The 18,802-nt window shown below is 42.2% G+C and overlaps 1 protein-coding gene across 2 annotated transcripts in view; it reads left to right on the top strand.

Moving 5' to 3' along the window:
• The window catches only part of ELP2 (elongator acetyltransferase complex subunit 2), an 84,735-nt gene extending 66,756 nt beyond the window's left edge, over positions 1-17,979 (top strand). For both annotated transcript variants that reach the window (XM_074987906.1, XM_074987905.1), the window contains 6 exons: positions 4,805-4,877; positions 5,404-5,596; positions 11,113-11,234; positions 11,741-11,880; positions 12,635-12,748; positions 17,679-17,979. In XM_074987906.1, the coding sequence (XP_074844007.1) occupies positions 4,805-4,877; positions 5,404-5,596; positions 11,113-11,234; positions 11,741-11,880; positions 12,635-12,748; positions 17,679-17,835 (799 nt within the window). In that variant the 3' untranslated portion in view covers positions 17,836-17,979. The remainder of the gene's footprint in view (positions 1-4,804; positions 4,878-5,403; positions 5,597-11,112; positions 11,235-11,740; positions 11,881-12,634; positions 12,749-17,678) is intronic.
• Positions 17,980-18,802: the final 823 nt, after the last annotated feature.

Genomic DNA, 18,802 nt, shown 5'->3' with positions numbered 1-18,802 from the left:
AGCACATCGTATCTTGCATTAAAAAGTGCTACAAACTCAAAAAGACTCCTTTCCTGGCCATGCCCAGGGCTCATTCCACTAGGGCGGTGGCAGCATCAACAGCCCTTTTTCAAGGGCGTTGCGCTAAAAGACATTTGCAGAGTGGCGACCTGGTCATCCTGTGACACCTTCGCCAATCATTACGCCCTTCACAGGGTATTCCAAGAGGATACCCGTCTGTCGACAGCGGTCCTCTCGGGGACAAGCTGCACATACTCCGATTACCCACCTCCTATCTTGGGTTACTGCTGGGTAGTCACCTAATGTGGAGCACCCCCGGGGACACTCGAAGAAGAAAGAAAGGTTACTCACCGTAGTAACGGTGGTTCTTCGAGATGTGTCCCCGTGGGTGCTCCACTACCCGCCCATCCTCCCCGCTTCGGATCTCTGTTTAGTGTTTTGCAGGAGCATCCAAGGCGGTTGGTCAAGGAACTGGCGGGGACCGGATCGCGCACGTGGCCGGGAGCACGCGGGGGAGTGGCGCGCACCGGCGCATGCGCGGTCCGGCAGAAACTGCTTGGAAGATCCGATCTGCGGCGCCGGGCGAGCCCGACACCTAATGTGGAGCACCCACGGGGACACATCTCGAAGAACCACCGTTACTACGGTGAGTAACCTTTCTTTCTTCCTTAAATTCAGGGAGCTGAGAGTGCAGTCCACCATTTTTTCCCTTCCTATTGAGGTTTGGGGAGGTTTTTTTTTTTGTTTACCTCAAGTTGGGATTAAATTGTGGAAAAATAAGGCCTGCATAATCTTTATGCTTCCCAGTTCCTTCCACAAACAAATCCAACTGTAAGAGGTTGCCCACTCATGACTAGTTTCTTTTTTTTTCCCCCTAGTTTGGAGACTATAACTCTCACTGAATTGGATGCCCACTTGTTGCTTGCTCAAGGACAGTCTCTCCTGGTAACTTGGCCCTTTAGATTGGTCACCATTTAGCCCCCATCCCTTTGGGGATTAAAAGTTTAACAACCAGAAGTCCAACAAATAATTTCTAGACCTTGTGTGGCATCAGCCATAGGTGCTTGCTCCACTCCTGGGCTTTCACGATATTTTCGTTACTTAATGCAAGATTGACCTGTATACTTCCTCTCCCTGTACTTGCTATATGGCATATTTGATCTTTACCTGGATATATAGTTTTGCTTCTATCAATAGGTTCGTATAGCTGCTGCATGTTATAAAAGCTGTCATTCAGCATAGTAGTTTTGTTTTTTCCCAGCTACATTATAGGTCTTCAGTGAATTTTCTAATCTGGTGGCAAACTGCATTTTGGTTTTCATCCTCATTTAACCGTCAATGTTTCTTCTAGAACCTCTGCTTTCTCATAATCAGAATGTCTAACTATTTTGTCAGTGTCAATAAGACTTGGGTTGTAACTTCTTTTATTGTGAATTCCATTTATTCCTTCTGATTTTCAGTTTATTGCTGATGCTTTGGTATCTCTCACCATATTTTGTCCAAGTTTTTCTGATTTTGTTACAATGCTTTGTGGAATTTGTCTTTTTTTATACTTCATTAGATCTTTGCTATTCATTGTAAACTTGTGCTTTCTTATAAGCTTTATTTTTAACTGACATTTTGTACTCCTCATTCCACCATGCAAGTGAATTTTTAGTTTTGCTATGTTTTAAAAGCTTGTATGTCCACAGTAACTGCTGTTGTTATCTTCTTTATTATGTTGTTAGAGTTCTGTGTCAGCAGTCTCTCAGTGGTGATTCACAAATTCAATACATTTTACTTACGAAGAGCACTCATGTAACTTTGTTAAAATTCTAGGTGTATAATTTTCCATTACCTTTAATCTTTCTTTGCTTTTCAAAAGTAAGGGGAAACGATCACGTTCCCTGCCTCCTTCCATATGCATGTCTCAGTTGCTTTTGCTTGCACTAACTGCTGTTATAATTCTCAGGTCTAAGCAAGAAAACCTACCATCTGGTACATTAAATCTAGCTGGGGTGCCATCATTGAAAACCTGCGGATTTTTTGTCAGTCTTTTTAGGCATGTGCCATTATTATCAGTTGTCCCATTTCCCATAACTTCCTGTGACTATTCAGATCACTTCATGCAATACGTGGTCTACTACTGGGGAAATTCTGTGCCAAAAATTATGCATATATTTTAAAATTCTGCAGATTTTGTAAAATAACACCCTGTAATCTTGGTGGTTTCTATTATTTTGGTGATTTATTTTGATTGTAGTACATTGTAGGGAGAGTGGGGTTGGAAAGCATTGGCAGAAATACCCCAACCCCTTCTGTCTAATATGTAGCTAGTATTGACCCTTTACTTCTGGTGGTTGGTCAACAAAAATGTGCAGCCATATGCTCAGTGTTACATTTATAGGCAACTGAAGAGCAAATGAGGGCTGGGGACCCAAACTGACAATTTATATTGTCTACTGACTATCTCCAGAAAGGTAAATAACAAAGAGTTCATAGACCGCATTTTTATGGGAAATTTTTTCAGTCCGAAAATTAGACCAGTTCTGATCACTCAAGTACTATAAGCACTGAGGCCTTTCAGTCCTTTACACCACTCTGGTGCAATGTAAGAATATGCCTACATTATTTTGACATAACTCAACTTGAGTTATCACCTGAAATAACTAAATTAAAATAGCTTGTCCACACGACAGAGATGCATTGAAATAAGGCAGAACTATTTTGAAATAGTGCATTGATACAGAATGGAGCCTGCCTCTGATTTAGAGCCTCCAGAAGCACTCCAGGGAGGGCACCAGCCTGAAAGATAATTCCCCTTGGCTGCTGGGTCAGTCAAGCTGCAATGCTTGTTTCAGTGAGCTCTGATCCACGGCTGTGTCTCACAAGCCACTCTGCCACTGTCTGCCCCTGTGGGACATTAAAGGGATGCAGTGGGTATGGGCTTCCCTGTGCTCTGGTTGCCCTTGCGGATGCCACAGCATGCACGACGTGGAGCCAGAGCTGCTGCAAAGCATTTTCTCACTCATAAGGGTCTGGAATCTCTCTGTGTGAGTGGCAGATGCTGCTTGCTAGAGAGGGGGCTAAAGGATTTGCCTCCTCGTCCTCCCCCAGCAGGTTCTCGTGCATGAGATCATTGGCATCCACATCTCTGCGCCTGATTGGGAGTGAATGCTGCTAGAGTGCAGGCGTGACCCCATACCATGAGTGGCACTACTGTGTGGTTGCATGACCCCAGACTGCTCCGTGGTGACTTGTTGTGAGATGGTGTCCTATCAGAGAAGCTAGAAGGGGGTGGGCCCCTCCAGGAACAGCAGAGGGGAATGAGGGGTCCCTGTGTGAGAGCTTCAGGAGCTGAGTGCTGCATCTGTGGACGGGTGGACAAGCTGTTACACGACACCCAGACTGAGAGGGGAACACACAGCCTCTCATAGCCTATTGCCTGCCCCCATTTGTGGTTGGGGAAGGTTATAGAACTCACTTGAGGTGCTCTCCCTGGGTCCTTGGGGTGGAGAAGTTTGGGAGATGTTCTGGGATGGGGGACTTGGGGGGCTAGCTTCAGGGTCCATAGCAGCACCTGGCTGGCTGGCCTGGTCACCAAAAACAGTGAGAACAATTCATTTAGCAGGCAGGGAGCTACATTCTGCTTTGAGGGGACACAGCCTGCTCACGCCTGTCTCTTTAGAAACACTCCAAAATCCTGCCCCTCTACAGAATATACGTCTGTCTGTCTCTCTCTGACATGCGTAACTGTCCAGCATGCCAGTCCCAGCAGTGATTTTACGTTTCTACTGGGCTGCCAAAACTCTGGGCTGCCAGACTGACTTGCCTGCATTGCTTGGCAAGGATTTTTGACCACTCTTCTGGCTTCCCTTTACTTTCCCATCAGAAGGCTTTTTTCTGTGGGGAACAAAAGAAATACGTAGTATCCGTGAATTCAGCACATGTTCAGTGACTCAGAATGCCCCCAAGAATAGTTGTTTCCGTATTCAGTATTTTTTTTATTCGTGAAAGAAGTCCCAAGGCCATTGGATGACTTAACAAAGATCCTGTTTTACTTAATGCAGCTGCCTTCCAAAATCTTAAAAACCCACCCCTTGCCCCTCTCATCTAGGAAATTGGTACATAACACCACTATGTTGTGTGTCACTTCAGGTTAGTTTGTGCATAATATATCTAGCACAGACCATGTTAGGGCATGCAGTAGTGTATAGCCTCTACTAGAGTCTAGAATCTCACTCACACTTTGCTGACCAGCACTGCAGTGATACACCTTGAAGCGCATGCTAACTTTCAAACACCCTGTTTCTCTGATGTGAGTGGATGTGAAAAGACTGGGTGATTCATGGTGGTGGGCAAGTACTGTGTTGGAGGAGTTCATGTATTGATCTGTGATTGTGTACCTCCTCCGCCACTGGAAAACAAACAAAACTAGTGTATCATTTTTAGATTCTGAACTCTTTGAAAAAGGAACTTTATCTTTACGTATTTATATAGCACCTCACGCAATGGGACCACGATTCTGGTTGGGCCCGCCAGCCAATATCATAAAATAGATAGTTAACGTCAGTCAAGTAAATGGCAAACTCATTTTTATTCTGTTTGTGAGCGGTTTGAATTTCCTTTAAATACTGCTTCCTTTATTAATTTCATGTAGGAGTGTGAGGGGAAAATGCTGGATGTTACGTACTCATATTGCAGTTCTTGAAATCACCTCATAATTTAAACTGCTGTGGAGTATTTAAAAACTGCTGAAATCTTTTGAAACATATCACCAAGATCGTGTAATCTGTATAACGGATTTTATTTTGTTTCATTTCAGATATGGACACGGCTATGAAATATTTTGTGTTGCTTGCAACAAGTCAAAAACTATTGTTGCCTCAGCATGTAAGGTAAAGAAAGAGATTGTAACTCCACATTTTGAATGGTGTAACGTGCTATCAGATGGACAGGGATTGTGGTCTTGACATTAGAACATGGGTTTGAGAGACAAGATTCTAAGTTAGTCTGTCGTCTTCTACTTAATTTCCTAAGACTTGAGGCGAGCCACTTAAGTTCTCTGTGCCACAGTTAGCCCATCTATAACGCAGGTATATTTGGCTTGAGGGATGTGCAAATGAATATACAAAATTAATAATAAATTATTTGTGGTGTTTTTGGTGTTGAGCAAGTCAAAAAGAGAGTGAATTGTCATAATTAATACATACACTGTCAATTTTTCTTGTGGAGTTTTGTAAAAAGTTTAAGTGGGAAACATCCTGACTATCATAGTAACCTGTGAATGAAAATGGAGCTTCATAGTAGAAAACTCAATCTATATCAGTTGCCAGCATTTAAAAATCATGGTAGAGTATTATGATTTTGTTTTCCGTTTCCGTTTCCTTTTCATTTTCAATAGCTTTGTCCCTATCTTTATAGGCTTCCAAAAAAGAACATGCAGCAATTATTTTGTGGAGCACCTCTACTTGGAAGCAGCTGCAAAGCTTGTCTTTTCACAATCTGACTGTTACTCAGATGGAGTTTTCTCCTGATGATAAATTCTTATTAGCAGTTTCCAGAGATAGGAACTGGTCACTGTGGAAAAGTCAAGATGAGAAACCATTACAGTCAGGTAAGCTACATGAGTTTGGTGTGTCCTTCAAAAAAGTGATGTTTAAAGTGTTAAAGAAGTTTAACTTTTATAACAATATTAAAAATAAATGAAGATCGTTATATCATGTTATACTTTTTTCTCCTTGTGCTTTAGGAAATAAGAGAATTGTTCTTGTTCTTTCTAAATACTGTACATTTGTGACTGCTTCATATGATGGTAATGTAGGTTAAAATGTAAGAAACCAGGCATAAACATATCAATAAAATGAATGTTTTGAAATAAAAATATATGTATGCAGGGTGTTCTATTTCTTGGTGGGGTAGGAGTTAAGTAATTTGTTTGGGTTTCAGAAAATTAAAGCTATAAAAATACTAATTACCAGAAACTTGTGACGCGTGTTCTGAATCATAAAACTGTAGTCCATTAACTTATTTATTTGTGTGTCTGTACAGGCTAGGGGAGACTATTAGACTGATGACATAGGCGCAGGGTGGTCAGGAAGTGGGGAAGCTTTCTTTCGAGACCAGAAGATTCCAGTAAGGAATGTGAAAATGTCCATAGTGATCCTTGGAAACCCCGCCTACCATTTGTACCTATGACTTGAAGCTTTACACTGGGACCTGTGGCAGGGCCAGGGTGGAGGGCCTCTCAGAGGGAGCCCAAACAAACAGAAGGGCCTGCAGGACAGTCACAGGCAGCTGGGTGGGAGATGGCTCAACCTAATTGGGGGACAGCTATCCCCAATGAGTGGGCTAATAAGCGTCCGAAAAAACCCTTCACAGTGAGAAGGGCTGGGAGAGAGTGTGAGAGGTGAGCAGAGGGACACAAGGAGCCTGGAGTAGTGGGAGAGACGAGGTTTGAGAGGAGCAGAAGAGAGCAGCAGGAACACCAGAGACCACAGAGGGCGAGTGGGAACCTCAGCAGTTCAAGAGTGGGGGAACCTGCAACTGCTACACCCTGGAGAAGGTACCAGGGAGAATAGTTTGGGGAACTGGCCCAGGGAGGAAGGCTGCTGCACCAAGGGCTAAGGGAGTCAGTTCCTTCCACTAGCAGCTGCGCAGGGTCACTGGGCCAGAACCCATGTATAGGCACTGTTTCAATATTGACACTGATCAATGTATGTCCACAAGGAAAGACCCATTTTATTAAAGAAAATCATCTAATAGCAGCGTGAAACACAACTTTTTGGTTAAACATAGGACAGGACATTGAGGAACAGTTCTGTGGTAAGGGCTCTTGCAGCTCTAACAGCTCTTGCAGTTCAAAGCAACTCTAGCTTTGAAACCACTCACTAGGAATGGAGTGCATGGGGTATTGAAGGTTTGGAAAGGTGGAAGGAAATGCAGTGGTGGCATTTAGGGAGGGCAGGGACTGAACTGTAATGGTTATAGGTGAAGGTGTGCACAGATCTGCTCAAAGTGCAGGGTAATGATGGACTTTTTCATCTCTGTATGGCTTTCTGGGGCTCTGTCATCAGCTGCTTCCATTGTGTCTTTTCAAACTATTGAACCTCCATGTTTCATTAATTGTCTCCCTCCTTGGTTTTGTTTCACCATGTACTGTATCTATTGACTGCATCATTTGACAAAACATTGCCTCCTTACTCCTTCTGGTTTGCCACCTTATCTGATACATGTGCAGAAGCCAAAGAAGTGTGTGCTTACATGAAAGTTACACATCCGTCTGTCTCACTGTCCCTGGCCAGTGCACAATTTGGTGCAAGTCCCAAATACGGTGAGTTTGCAGGGGAAGGCAGAGGGGAGTGGTCAAGAAGAGATAAGGTGGTGTGTAGGGCTCCCTCCAGGAAATTACCTACTACTGGGTTACCACTGACACCTCTGAGCCCCCAACATGAGCTCCTTCTAACATCTCTCCCAGTTCTACATGTTCACTAGCATTCACACAGGCAGGGACACACCCAACTACAGTTACGTGCATGCTCTTGGCCTCACTGCATGAACCTACGACAGAGAGGCTACAGCCAAAATAATGACTGGCTTCCCAGTCTAGGATACCAGAGCTGTACTGTTCTGCCCTGGTTAAAAACCTGACCGTTATAATATTTTTTTTTAAAGTTCGCCTCCCCCCTCAATAGGACTCAATTTTGAGACAAAATTTCAAAACATTTCTTTCAAACTCACTGATTTCAATAAAGCAAAATCAAATTTATAAACTATACAAGACAAGTGATAGCTGATCAAAGCAGATTAGCTAGAAAATAAAAATGAAAACTAAGTGTAACATTCTAGAAAGATAAGATTTGAATTCCCAGTCTTTTGCCTGACTGATGGTATAGCAGGCTGGCAGATTCTTAAGGTACAAACACATTAACTTTACAGCTTGGAATCCCCAGGTTTTTCATACACAGGCTAGAAATCCCATTAATCTGGGTCCAGGTCAGTCTTTGTTCTTCAGGTGTTTCCAGGAGCCCTGTTGGGTGGGGGAGTGACAAATAATAGATGATGTCACTCTGTGCCTTATATCCCTTTAGCATATGGTGGGAATCCTTTGTCCCACACTCTGTAAAAATGCTTATATCTGAAGAGGGAGTTCAGAGTCATGTGGTCTGGTCACATGCCTTTGTTTACCTTACTGAGTCATAGCAGTCATTATTTGCAGTTTTTTTGCAACGTTAACCATCTTGTGAAGTTCTTCCAGGTTCCATTCTCTTTTCTGATGGGCCATCAGCACTGTTTGGCTTCTTCACAGTTGAATCAGAACAGGCTAGTTGTGGTTTTACCCATAGTAAGCAAATTTAAAATACAGATCCTTAGTCAATGTTCCTAAATTTAGATCAAAAGTGGTACAGGTATACAAACAGGATGATCATATTCAGAAAATCACTAACTTTTCCAGTGGTGCCTCACATAGCCTATCTTGTACAAAGTATATCATAATTATGCTGTAATCATATTAAATAATATCCCCGTGTAGAGTATGGGGTGCAGTGTCACAGGTTTTTTACAAAGGGGAAAGGGTCACTGCAAGCAGCTAGGGAGACAATTCTGAATACTGGTTCCTTTTTTATTTCCATAGGCAGGGGTAGTTAAACCTGGTATTTCACTTGTGTATCCTATACTCATACAGTTTCTGACAGTGTGTATGCCATGCTGCTCTGGTCATTGCAGAAATCACTGCCAGATGGCACAGCAAAATTTCCTACAGTGAGGGGAGGAACAAGGCAACTCCGCAAAAGAATGTTCAGAAGAGAATTGCAGAATACCTGCAGGAAAGCTTCCTTGAGCTCTCTGCGGAGGATTCTCAGAACATCCCCACGTACCTTAACAAAGCTTTCTGCTGTGGCCCCACTGCATGTATGGACAGGTTCTGTTAATTTATGGCCTTATTTCTCCTCTACTATATAACAAACTACCTGACAGCTCATTCTCCTATCACTGTGCAGTACTGAAGCAAAATGACCTCTTATCTGGCTCCCCTTTCCTGCACCTTATATGCCAGAGCTAGAGTATTGGGACTGGCTAGATCCTTCCAGAGTGAAAGAGGCCCTCCGCACCACGGGATACATCCTGCTCATGCACTCGCTCCGCGTCCTCCAGCTCTGCTTCCTCATCTACCATTTTGTCATAGGGGTTAAGTCTGCTGGCTGCTAATTCCAGTTTCTCTGAATTGTCACTGGGGCTCTTGGTGGAGGAGGTGAAATTCCCGGGCCTTAAATGTGGGGGAAGAGTTTATACCTCGGTACTGTCTGGCCAGGGGAGTTCAAATTCCTGAGACTAGAGTGGTCATGATGGACATTCAGGCACCTTCTCAAGGCCAGAAAGGACAGCATAATCATGCACATTGTGTATGCTGACTCTGTCACTATGACTGTTGCAAAAAGCTCTGGTGGTTGCTTGACGTCCTTGTGTTACGTTAGCATAATAAAGGAGTTACATCAGCAGAAGGAGGATTTCAATGTGCATCTACTGTTTTGTCAACAAAAGCTTACTTGCAGTGTAGAGTAGACAAGGCCTAAAGCAACATTATTAGGTTAAAAATCATGTTTAAAACCAAGCTTTCTTAGCTAATAGTACATTAAATTATTAAAACTTAAATTTTTGATGTTAAATTGTTTTGTGAGATATGAAATTTATCTGAGTTAGTTCTGCTAAATAAGTTAAATACCCCAGATTTTGATGTCGGATGTAATCTCCCACTATAAAAGGAAACTCCACTGCTTGGATGACTGGTCATTTTTTATTCCTTTGTTTTGTTGGGGGCTGTTTATGTTCTTTTAAACATTGCAGAGTTTTTGGGCAAGTGTGAAAATATAAATGCATATTGCAAATTAAAGTACAAATTTCAAACATTTTGTGACTGCGGAAGGCTCTGAGCTTATTCCACAGAGATTTCCATTTTCCTGTGAATCAGGCAGGAAACGCTATTAAAAAGAGTGGTTTTTCTGACTGCAATCAGTGGAAAAGACTCAATCAACTTTGAACATGTTACGTTTCAGCATCTATTTTACAGTTGTTTGTGAAAGAAAGGAACAATGTTTTGGTCTAAGATATGAATGAGAAGAAAATTTGCTATTTTTTTTCCACTTTACCAAGATTTTTGTTCATGAGATTCTGAAAGGATTGTGTTACTGATGTTTTAAGTATGCCATTCTAATCTGGCACTATTCTAGCTAGCTTGTTTACAGAACTCTGTGGAGAAACTCCTTCTGTTATTTTTAATGAAGCAGTAGAAATAAGATTGGCACATTAATTTGAAACTCTAAATAGCACACACTGTTCCAAGTTAAGGAGCATGAGTACTCTGGGGGAGGTGGATGGAAGAAATTCTCTTTTCATGTACAAATCCAGAACCCATCTGTCTATAAAGTATACATCACCAAGTCAGTTTAAAGTAAAACTACATGTAGTGCCATCCCAAGATATTTAAAGGTTTATTAAAATTTTAATACCGCTTCTTTTTCCATTGCAGTGAATGAGAATGGTTTTCTGTTAAGTTATACTTGAAACAAAAAATTGTTATTCAAGGCTGGATGATTCTGAAAGTTAGAAATATTGCTACAGTTTGTTGTCATAAAGAGTGAAGAACTGTTACTGGACCAGTGACTTGCTCACCTAACAATAAAATGAAATTTACATTGGTAATACTTGTCAAAGTCACTAAAATGTATTTATTAAGATACTATCAAAAATAAACACTGTCATAGAATTAAGGCCAAATAAAATACGAAACAGTATTCTCATAGATATGGATGGAATTTCAGAGAGGGAGAGAAATGCACACAGAAGGTAAAGTTGTTTTCACTAGCTATAGGTGTTACAGCTAACAGTATTATTGTAACTGGTCACTGTAAACGTGTAATAAATATTTGTCATATATGGTTTGCTCCTTCCTACAAAGTGCTCAATACCCCTAGTTCCCTGTAAATTCTTTCAGTTGGGCACAATGCCACCATCTGATTATTTCTGTAGTCATGACTCTCACCCTCTATTGCTTTCAATGCAAAACAAGAGCAGGTATGTTTTACAAAAAATAATTACAAGGATTTTTCTTCTGTTTGTTTTTTTTAATTCCAGAACCAGTTTTCAGCCTCTTTGCATACACAGACAAAAACACAGCTGTGCATACCCGCATCATTTGGTCTTGTGATTGGACCCCAGACAACAAATATTTCATAACTGGAAGTCGAGACAAAAAGGTAATTAATACAAAAGGAACTGGGTTAAAAAACAGCATAAAGTAAGCACTGATTTGAAATAAGTGTATTCAGGTTGAGCAGCTGTATCACACATATGAATAGTAATATGGAAGTCATGGAGGCTAGTTGGGCACGTAAAGTAAAGCACATATCGAATCATGTGCCGCATTATGGCTGATGACTGTTAATACAAGATTTGCTTCTTTTTTTGTCATTTTGTGTGTGTTTTCAAGCAGGGGTTTTGAAACTTGGTTTACTCATCCATTACAAATAGATGTATATTTCCCAAATATTATTGCCAATATCTTTAATAATATGACTCTAAACTCTGTTTTTAAGAAAGATATGAGTTCCTATATATAGAAGCTATCAATTATTTCAGGGGGAAAAAGGAATTTATGCTTTAAAGTACCACCACACCAAATTTTATCCCTGATGTGTTCTTAGTTCCTAAGCACAGTACCTAAAAGATAAAAGGAAACCATTGATTCTCCTATTTCTAATAGGTTATTATCTGGGGTGAATGTGACTCAGCTGGAGCTACTGAAACTGGACTAGGTGCAATTGAGCCTTGTTCTTCAGTATTGGATGTTGGGGATTCTGTCACTGCAGTCAGCATCAGCCATGTGCTCGCTCCTGATGGAAGGTATTGTTACTTCCACATTCTAGATTACTTTTTTTTTAAACGTGAAACTGATATTTGTTTTCCACTTCAGTCAGAGCAAGCCTTTTCTAGGTCTGTTGTTTGCTCTTTTAACATATGTTTGTCTTCATTTATATGTGTCAAAGTTTGACTCAGACTCACAATTTATCAGACCACTCTGTTTTATTAGCAGAGCCGCTCTGCTAATACATTTAGAAGTGAGCCCCCCGAGTGGGGCTTGTGTCTCTTAATTTATACAGTTTTTTGGAGAACAAGTTACAGAGAAGTTACAGACAAAAGAAGAAAAAGAGTTTAGTCACCACCCTTCGAGATCCCTGAGACCAGTCACGTATCTTCAATTACCTGCCACCCTTAACAATCTCCTTTAACAGCTTCCAGTTAACTTAACTAATTGCCCTTCACACCTTCCATTCTGATGCCTGCTTCTTAGATGCCCTGGCTCCATCTTAATTGCTTCTCCATTCGAAAGCTAACTGTCCCTACGTGTGCTCCCTCAGATACTTTGTAACATGTTCTGGCATGTCCTCTCATATACAATGTATCCAGCATGTCCCCTTATACAACGTTATACTTATACAATGTTATACTTCCACATATGTTATTTTGATGATGATAAAATGCTGATTAGAAGAACAGACGTCAGCTAATAATTTGTGATTTGTGCAGTGGTCCTCCTCTTTTTGAAACCTGGTGAATTCACCCTTTTTAGAAATAACATAATGATTCTTCTCAACAGCTACATCATTGCAGTAGGATTAGAATGTGGGAAGATTAACTTGTATACCTGGAAGCAGAGTGAGCAGAGACCAGCATTGACTGATTGGATCAAATGTTTTGAGACTGACAACAGGTATCTCTTTTGGGTGAAGGGGCTCATGGGTAGTTTTCCAGACTTATCCTATCTTACAAGTCCTTTGCATGCAAAGAGCTTGCCCTGGAGATCTAGATAGTGTTAATATTAAATCCCATTGTATACATTACAAAAGCAGCCTCCTCCCTGCCCAAAGAAGAGAGAGAAAAAAAAAACCCACACACACACACATTCGACTACTTCCAGGGAGAGAGAAGATGATTAAACATAGTACAGTAAACCCTCAATTGGATGGACCCTGATTTAGCGGAGCTCAGGAACAGTGGACATCCACCCTCTTGTTCCCAAAGTCTGCTGGGGTCCATAAAATCCTAAATCATCTCCCCCCACAAGAAGTGGGGCAGAGAGTTACCACTGCCTCAGACTGCACTCCATATGCGCCCCACCCTGGTAGGAGGGGTGTGCGGTGGCAGTGGCTCCTGCCCGCCATGAGGTGGCCCCTCCAGTGGCATGCGGTGGGCTCCTCAAAACGTGGTGGGATCTGAGCCAGGGCGGGGTCTGGGTGCTCCTCCAGTGGGGAGTGGGAGGGTGGCTTTTTTCTGTGGGGAGAGGGAGAGACTGGGGCTGGGAGAGCTTGGGTGGGGCAGTAAACCCTTTCATTTAATGGACTTCCAGGGAAAATGGACACTCCTCGCCCCATAGTCTGTTAAATGGAGGGTTTACTGTATTTCAGGCTGTCAGTAGATATCATAGAAAGCCAAAAAGGGCATAAACCCATTTTTTAAAAATCCTTTGTCACCCTTGGGATTGGATTGAAGCTTTTAAAAAGGTTTTAAAAAAAAAAAAATCACTGCCAAAATGTGGCAACAGTAGGAAGTGAGAGAAGGCCCAGTTATTCTTCTAATCGATGCCATCTATCCCAGCTCCGCAGTCATTCAGAGTTGGTACAGGGCTATCGCTGGAGCAGAAAGGCCTGAGTCAGGATGTAACTTTCTAATAGTTGTTCCCAAGGTAGAGTCATTATTTAACACAATTCTTCAATTCATTTAATTTTGGCTCAGATAACTTTAGTGTTTGTTCAAAATCCTAACAATCACTGTTGCTCAGTAAGTATTGTAGGTAGAAAAATACTTCTATATGGTACTTTCCATGTAGAAGACAAACCCAAAGGTATTGGAACATTAAGGTGTACATATTGGTACTGTAGTGACTGGGTGGTGGCCACATACTGCAGTCATGATAAAGCCGGTCAGGAACATTTAATTGAATCAAAAGGCTTCAGAGACATCTGTATCTACAAAACTTTTGTTCAGAGAGGTTCTGTGATAGGGTGGTTAAGGGTTTGACCAGGGATGTTGGACATCCAGGCTAAAGTACACTGCTCGGCATGCTTTGGAGTGATTTAGGATGAAAAACTGCGGTGAATCTGGCAGAGCAAGAACCAAAACCTGGATCAGTGGTGCCCAGTACAAATTCAGCAGTTGCCAAAACCATCCCTCTGAACCAAGCAGCGCCCCCCCACCAGACTCAGGCACAGCCTCCTACCCCGCACATAAACTGCTGGTGACTCACTGGAGCCGCAGGAGGGGCTGCCACCATGCGCTTGTCCTACTAGGTAGTGGGACACGTGCATGGAGTGGGCAGAGGGTGCTCCACGTGTACGACTCTAATGAGCTGCATTTTGTGACACCGCGGTGTCCAGCTCACCATGTGGTGAACGGAAAGCATATGGGACACCGCGGACTTAGATCTTCCACATCCTAGGACTGATCTCTTGATTGCCTGGCTGGAGGAAGAGAGACATTCACAGACACATCAATTTCTGTGAAAATATTTCAAAATGTTTGGTTTTCATTAGAGTGTAGAATGGAAAATATTGCAACTTCAAAAGTGGCAGTGAAAACATTCTCCAGTCAGCTCTAAGGTGCTGTTCTCCCAAGCAGTAACATAAGTAAGGGAAGCTTACAAATCAGACCCTGGTACTCATGGGAGACTTTAGCCAGCCAGACATCTGTTGGGAGACCAATACAGCAGCACACAGACAATCCAGAAAGTTTTTGGAGAATGTTGGGGATAACTTCCTGGTACAAGTGCTGAAGGAACTGCCCGGGGCGTGTGCAGCTTGATATGCTGATCACAGACAGAGAGGAACTAGTAGGAGGAATAGAAGTGGGTGGCAACCTGGGCTGCAGTGATCATGAGATGGTAAATGTCAGGATTCTGACAGTAGGAAGAAAGGTGCGCAGTAAAATACAGACTTTTGGTTTCAGAAAAGCATATTGATTTCCTGAGAGCACTGATGGGCAGGATCCACTGGAAAGCTAATATGAAGGGTAAAGGAGTTCAGGAGACCTACCAGTATTTTAAAGAAGTCTTACTGAAGGCACAGGAACAAACCATTCCGATGCACAGTAAGAAAAGCAAATATGTTAGGCAGCTAGCTTGGCTTACGAGAGAAATCCTTGGTGAGCTTAAACTCAACAAGGATGCATATGAGAAGTGGAAACTTGGACAGATGATTGAGGAGTATAAATATATGGCTGGAGAATGCCAGGGAGTAATCAGGAAAGCAAAAGCACAATTGCAATCACAGCTAGCAAGGAAAGTGAAGGGCGATAAGAAGGGTTTCTACAGGCATGTTAACAATAAGAGGGTGCTCAGAGAGGGTGTGGGGTAACCTGGTGACAGATGATGTGGGAAAGGCTGAAGTACTCGATGCTTTTTTGCCTCAGCCTTCATGGACTAGGCAACACAGTATGGGATGGAGGTGGGCAGCCCTCGTTGGAGAAAGAACAAGTTAAAAGCTATTTAGAAAAGCTAGACACACAGATCCATGGGTCTGGATTTAATGCACTGAAGGGTACTGAGGGAATTGGCAGAGGCCATTGCAGAGCCTTTGGCTATTATCTTTGAAAACTCATGAAGATTGGGAGAGGTCCCGGACAAATGGAAAAAGGCAAATGTAGTGCCCATGTTCAAAAAAGAAAGGGACAATCTAGGGAACTATTGACTGGTCAGCCTTACCTCAGTCACCAGAAAAATCATGTAGGGGATCCTCAAGGAATCCCTTTTGGAGCACTTGGAAGAGGGGAAAGTGATCAAGAGTAGTCAACGTGGATTCACCAAGGGCAAGTCGTGCCTGACCAATCTGATCAGCTTCCATGATGAGGTAACTGGCTCCGTGGATGTAGGGAAGTCAATGGATGTGATATACCTTGACTCCATTAAAGCTTTTGATACAGTCTCCCACAATAGTCTTGCCCACAAGTTAAAGTAGTATGGATTGGATACATGGACTGTAAGATGGATAGAAAGCTGGCTTGATGGATGGGCCGAACGGGTAGTGGCCAATGGCTCGAGGTCTGGTTGGTGGTCGGTTTCAAGTGGAGTGCCCCAAGGATCGGTTCTAGGGCCAGTACTGTTCATCATCTTTATTAATGACCTGGAAGAGGGAAGGGATTGCACCCTCTGCAAATTTGGAGATGACACTGAGCTAGGGGGGTAAGGTACATTCGTTGGAGGGTAGGGAATAGAGTTCAGAGTATTGGGACAAAAGAAATCTGACGAGGTTCAACAAGGAGTGAAAAGTCCTGCAGTTGGGATGGAAGAATCCCAAGCATTGCTACAGGCTGGGGATTGACTGGTGAAGATGCAGTGCAGTAGAGAAGGACCTGGTGATTACGGTGAATGAGACTGGATATGAGTCAATAGTGTGCCATTGTAGCCAAGAAGGCTAATGGCATATTGGGGTACATGAGGAGAAGCACTTCTAGCAGCTCTAAAGAAGTGATTATTTCCTTCTACTCGACTCTGGTGGGGCCACTTCTGGAGTATTGTGTCCATTTGTGCCCCCCCCCAATATAGAAAGGATGTGGACGCATTGGAGAGGATTCAGTGGAGGGCAACGAAAATGATTAAGGGGCTGGAGCTCTTTACCTGTGAGGAGAGATTGAGGGGTGATTTGATAGCAGCCTTCAACTTCTTGAAAGGGAGCTCTAAAGAGGATGGAGAGAAACTGTTCTCAGTGGTTGAGTGACAGCAGAACAAAGAACAATGGTCTGAAGTTACAGAGGGAGAGGTGTTGGTTGGACATTAGGAAAAACTATTTCACCAGGAGAGCGGTGAAGCACTGGAATGTGCTACAGAGAGAGGTGGTGGAATCTCCATCCCTAAAGGTTTTTAAGTGCCGGCTTGACATAGTCATGGCTAGGATGATTTAGTTGGGGTCGAACCTGCTTTAGTCAGGGGGCTGGAGTAGATGACGTCCTGAGATCCCTTCCAGTCCTAGTATTCTATGATTCTATGATATGCACAGCATCTTGTTTTAAGAGGGAAGCTGAAAATTATTCAGTTATATCCTACTCTTTGTCTTGGAGGCCTAGACACGATCATCAGTCAGAAACCATAGACCAAGATCTTCTGTAAATAACAGCAATGTTGTAGAGTACACAGTGAAGGATGCTACAGTGTTTTTCTGATTTTGTGACTAGACATTATACATGAGCTTAAATCAGAGCAGTGCACAAAAATAATCCTATACCACCCATTTCCATATATTGAGGAAATTGAAATTCATATTTCAATCTGTAGCTGAACATTGTGACTTTGGCTAATAAAGACTTACTCAGTTTGAAAGGCTCATCAAACAAGATTTCTACCATTTAGTCAGTAGTGTAATTTCTGAGCAAGTTAGATACTTGACCTAAAACTAATGTGAAAATTTGAAATTGATAGTTAGCAGTTTAAATTGACACGTGAGAGGATAAAATATCATTAGTGTTAATAACCCTAGAAATTCTGGGGTGTTTACTAGCTGCAGGTTGTGACAATCAATTTTTTTCAGCTGGTAGCACTGAAAAGGAATGCACTAAGTCGATAAATGATGATGTTTAAAAGAAGTCTAGCTGACTGTGGCATTTGAAGTTGGTGCATGCATTCTTTTTTACAATGTCTTCTGTCTTCATTGCAGCATAAGTCACACTCTTGCTGTCAAAAGACTATGCTGGAGAAATCATGTGGGCAGAGCTGGACATGATGACCAGGACAACAGTGGATGGTTGCAACTTGCAACTTGTGGAGCTGATCACTGTGTAAAGATACTAAATGTTAACAGGTGTGCTCTTTAGCTAAGGCAGCAGAGCCAAATGAATCTGTATTTCAGTTTAAGTATTTGATTTTTTTAAACTCCATTTTCTATTGTAAAAACCAGCATGTCTGACAAGTTTATTGATCTAAATTATTAAAGTATCTTGAATAATAGCACCTTGTATTGTCTTGAAATGTTAAATATTAGTTATCCGACAGTATTAGGAATTTTCAAATACATTGAGTGTTCGAGTTAGTAAATATTTTGGAGAGAGGGTGAAATAGATGGGGTTTCTACTTTGTGTAGGGACGGTGACAATGAGGCAGTGTTTCTCCACTCTGAATGGAGAAGGATAAGTGGAGAAATTGATACTTCTGTCCTCCAGTTGAGTGGGAAGACAGTATTTGTGTTTGGGCTTCAAATGAAGTATCAGAACATTTCAATCTCATTGCCTCTATTAACTGCATAAATATCCATGTGCTATCAACATCCAGGTTGCCTAGTTAAGCACTCCCACTAAAAAGAAAAACAGCTCAAGGTTAAATACATTACCTTAACTTTGTGCATGTGTACTACAGCACTGAATGAGATTCTCAGCTGGTGTAAGTGAACTAATTTACATGAGCTGAGGACCTGTCTGATTGTGCTCCATTTGTAATGGCAGGATAGATATGATTATGACACAAGTGCTGCAGTTACACCTTGATAAAGCAGTACTTACTACAGTGATGGAAGAAATCTTCCATAAACCTCCCTGTTTCTGCAGTGGGTAGGTTGATCTATGTTGCACAGGATGTGAAATGTTTCACGCCCCTGAATAATGTAGATAGGTTAACCTAAGCTTTAAGTGTAGACTAGGCCTAAGAAACTTCCTCCACCTGCAGTTCTTCCTTTCTTGTGCAGTGTCATGCCCTTGTTCTCTTGATTGTCAGAATTCTCAGGAATGTCGAAACATGCAGCAGCCCTTTCAGAAAAAGGAATGCTTAATTAATTACAGGGTGGTTCTC

The sequence above is a fragment of the Carettochelys insculpta genome, chromosome 2 (genome assembly GCF_033958435.1).
Source record: "Carettochelys insculpta isolate YL-2023 chromosome 2, ASM3395843v1, whole genome shotgun sequence".
In the NCBI taxonomy this organism is placed as follows: Eukaryota; Metazoa; Chordata; order Testudines; family Carettochelyidae; genus Carettochelys; species Carettochelys insculpta.
The sequence above is the reverse complement of the archived record's forward strand: the minus strand, read 5'-3'. Positions and strand labels throughout refer to the sequence as shown.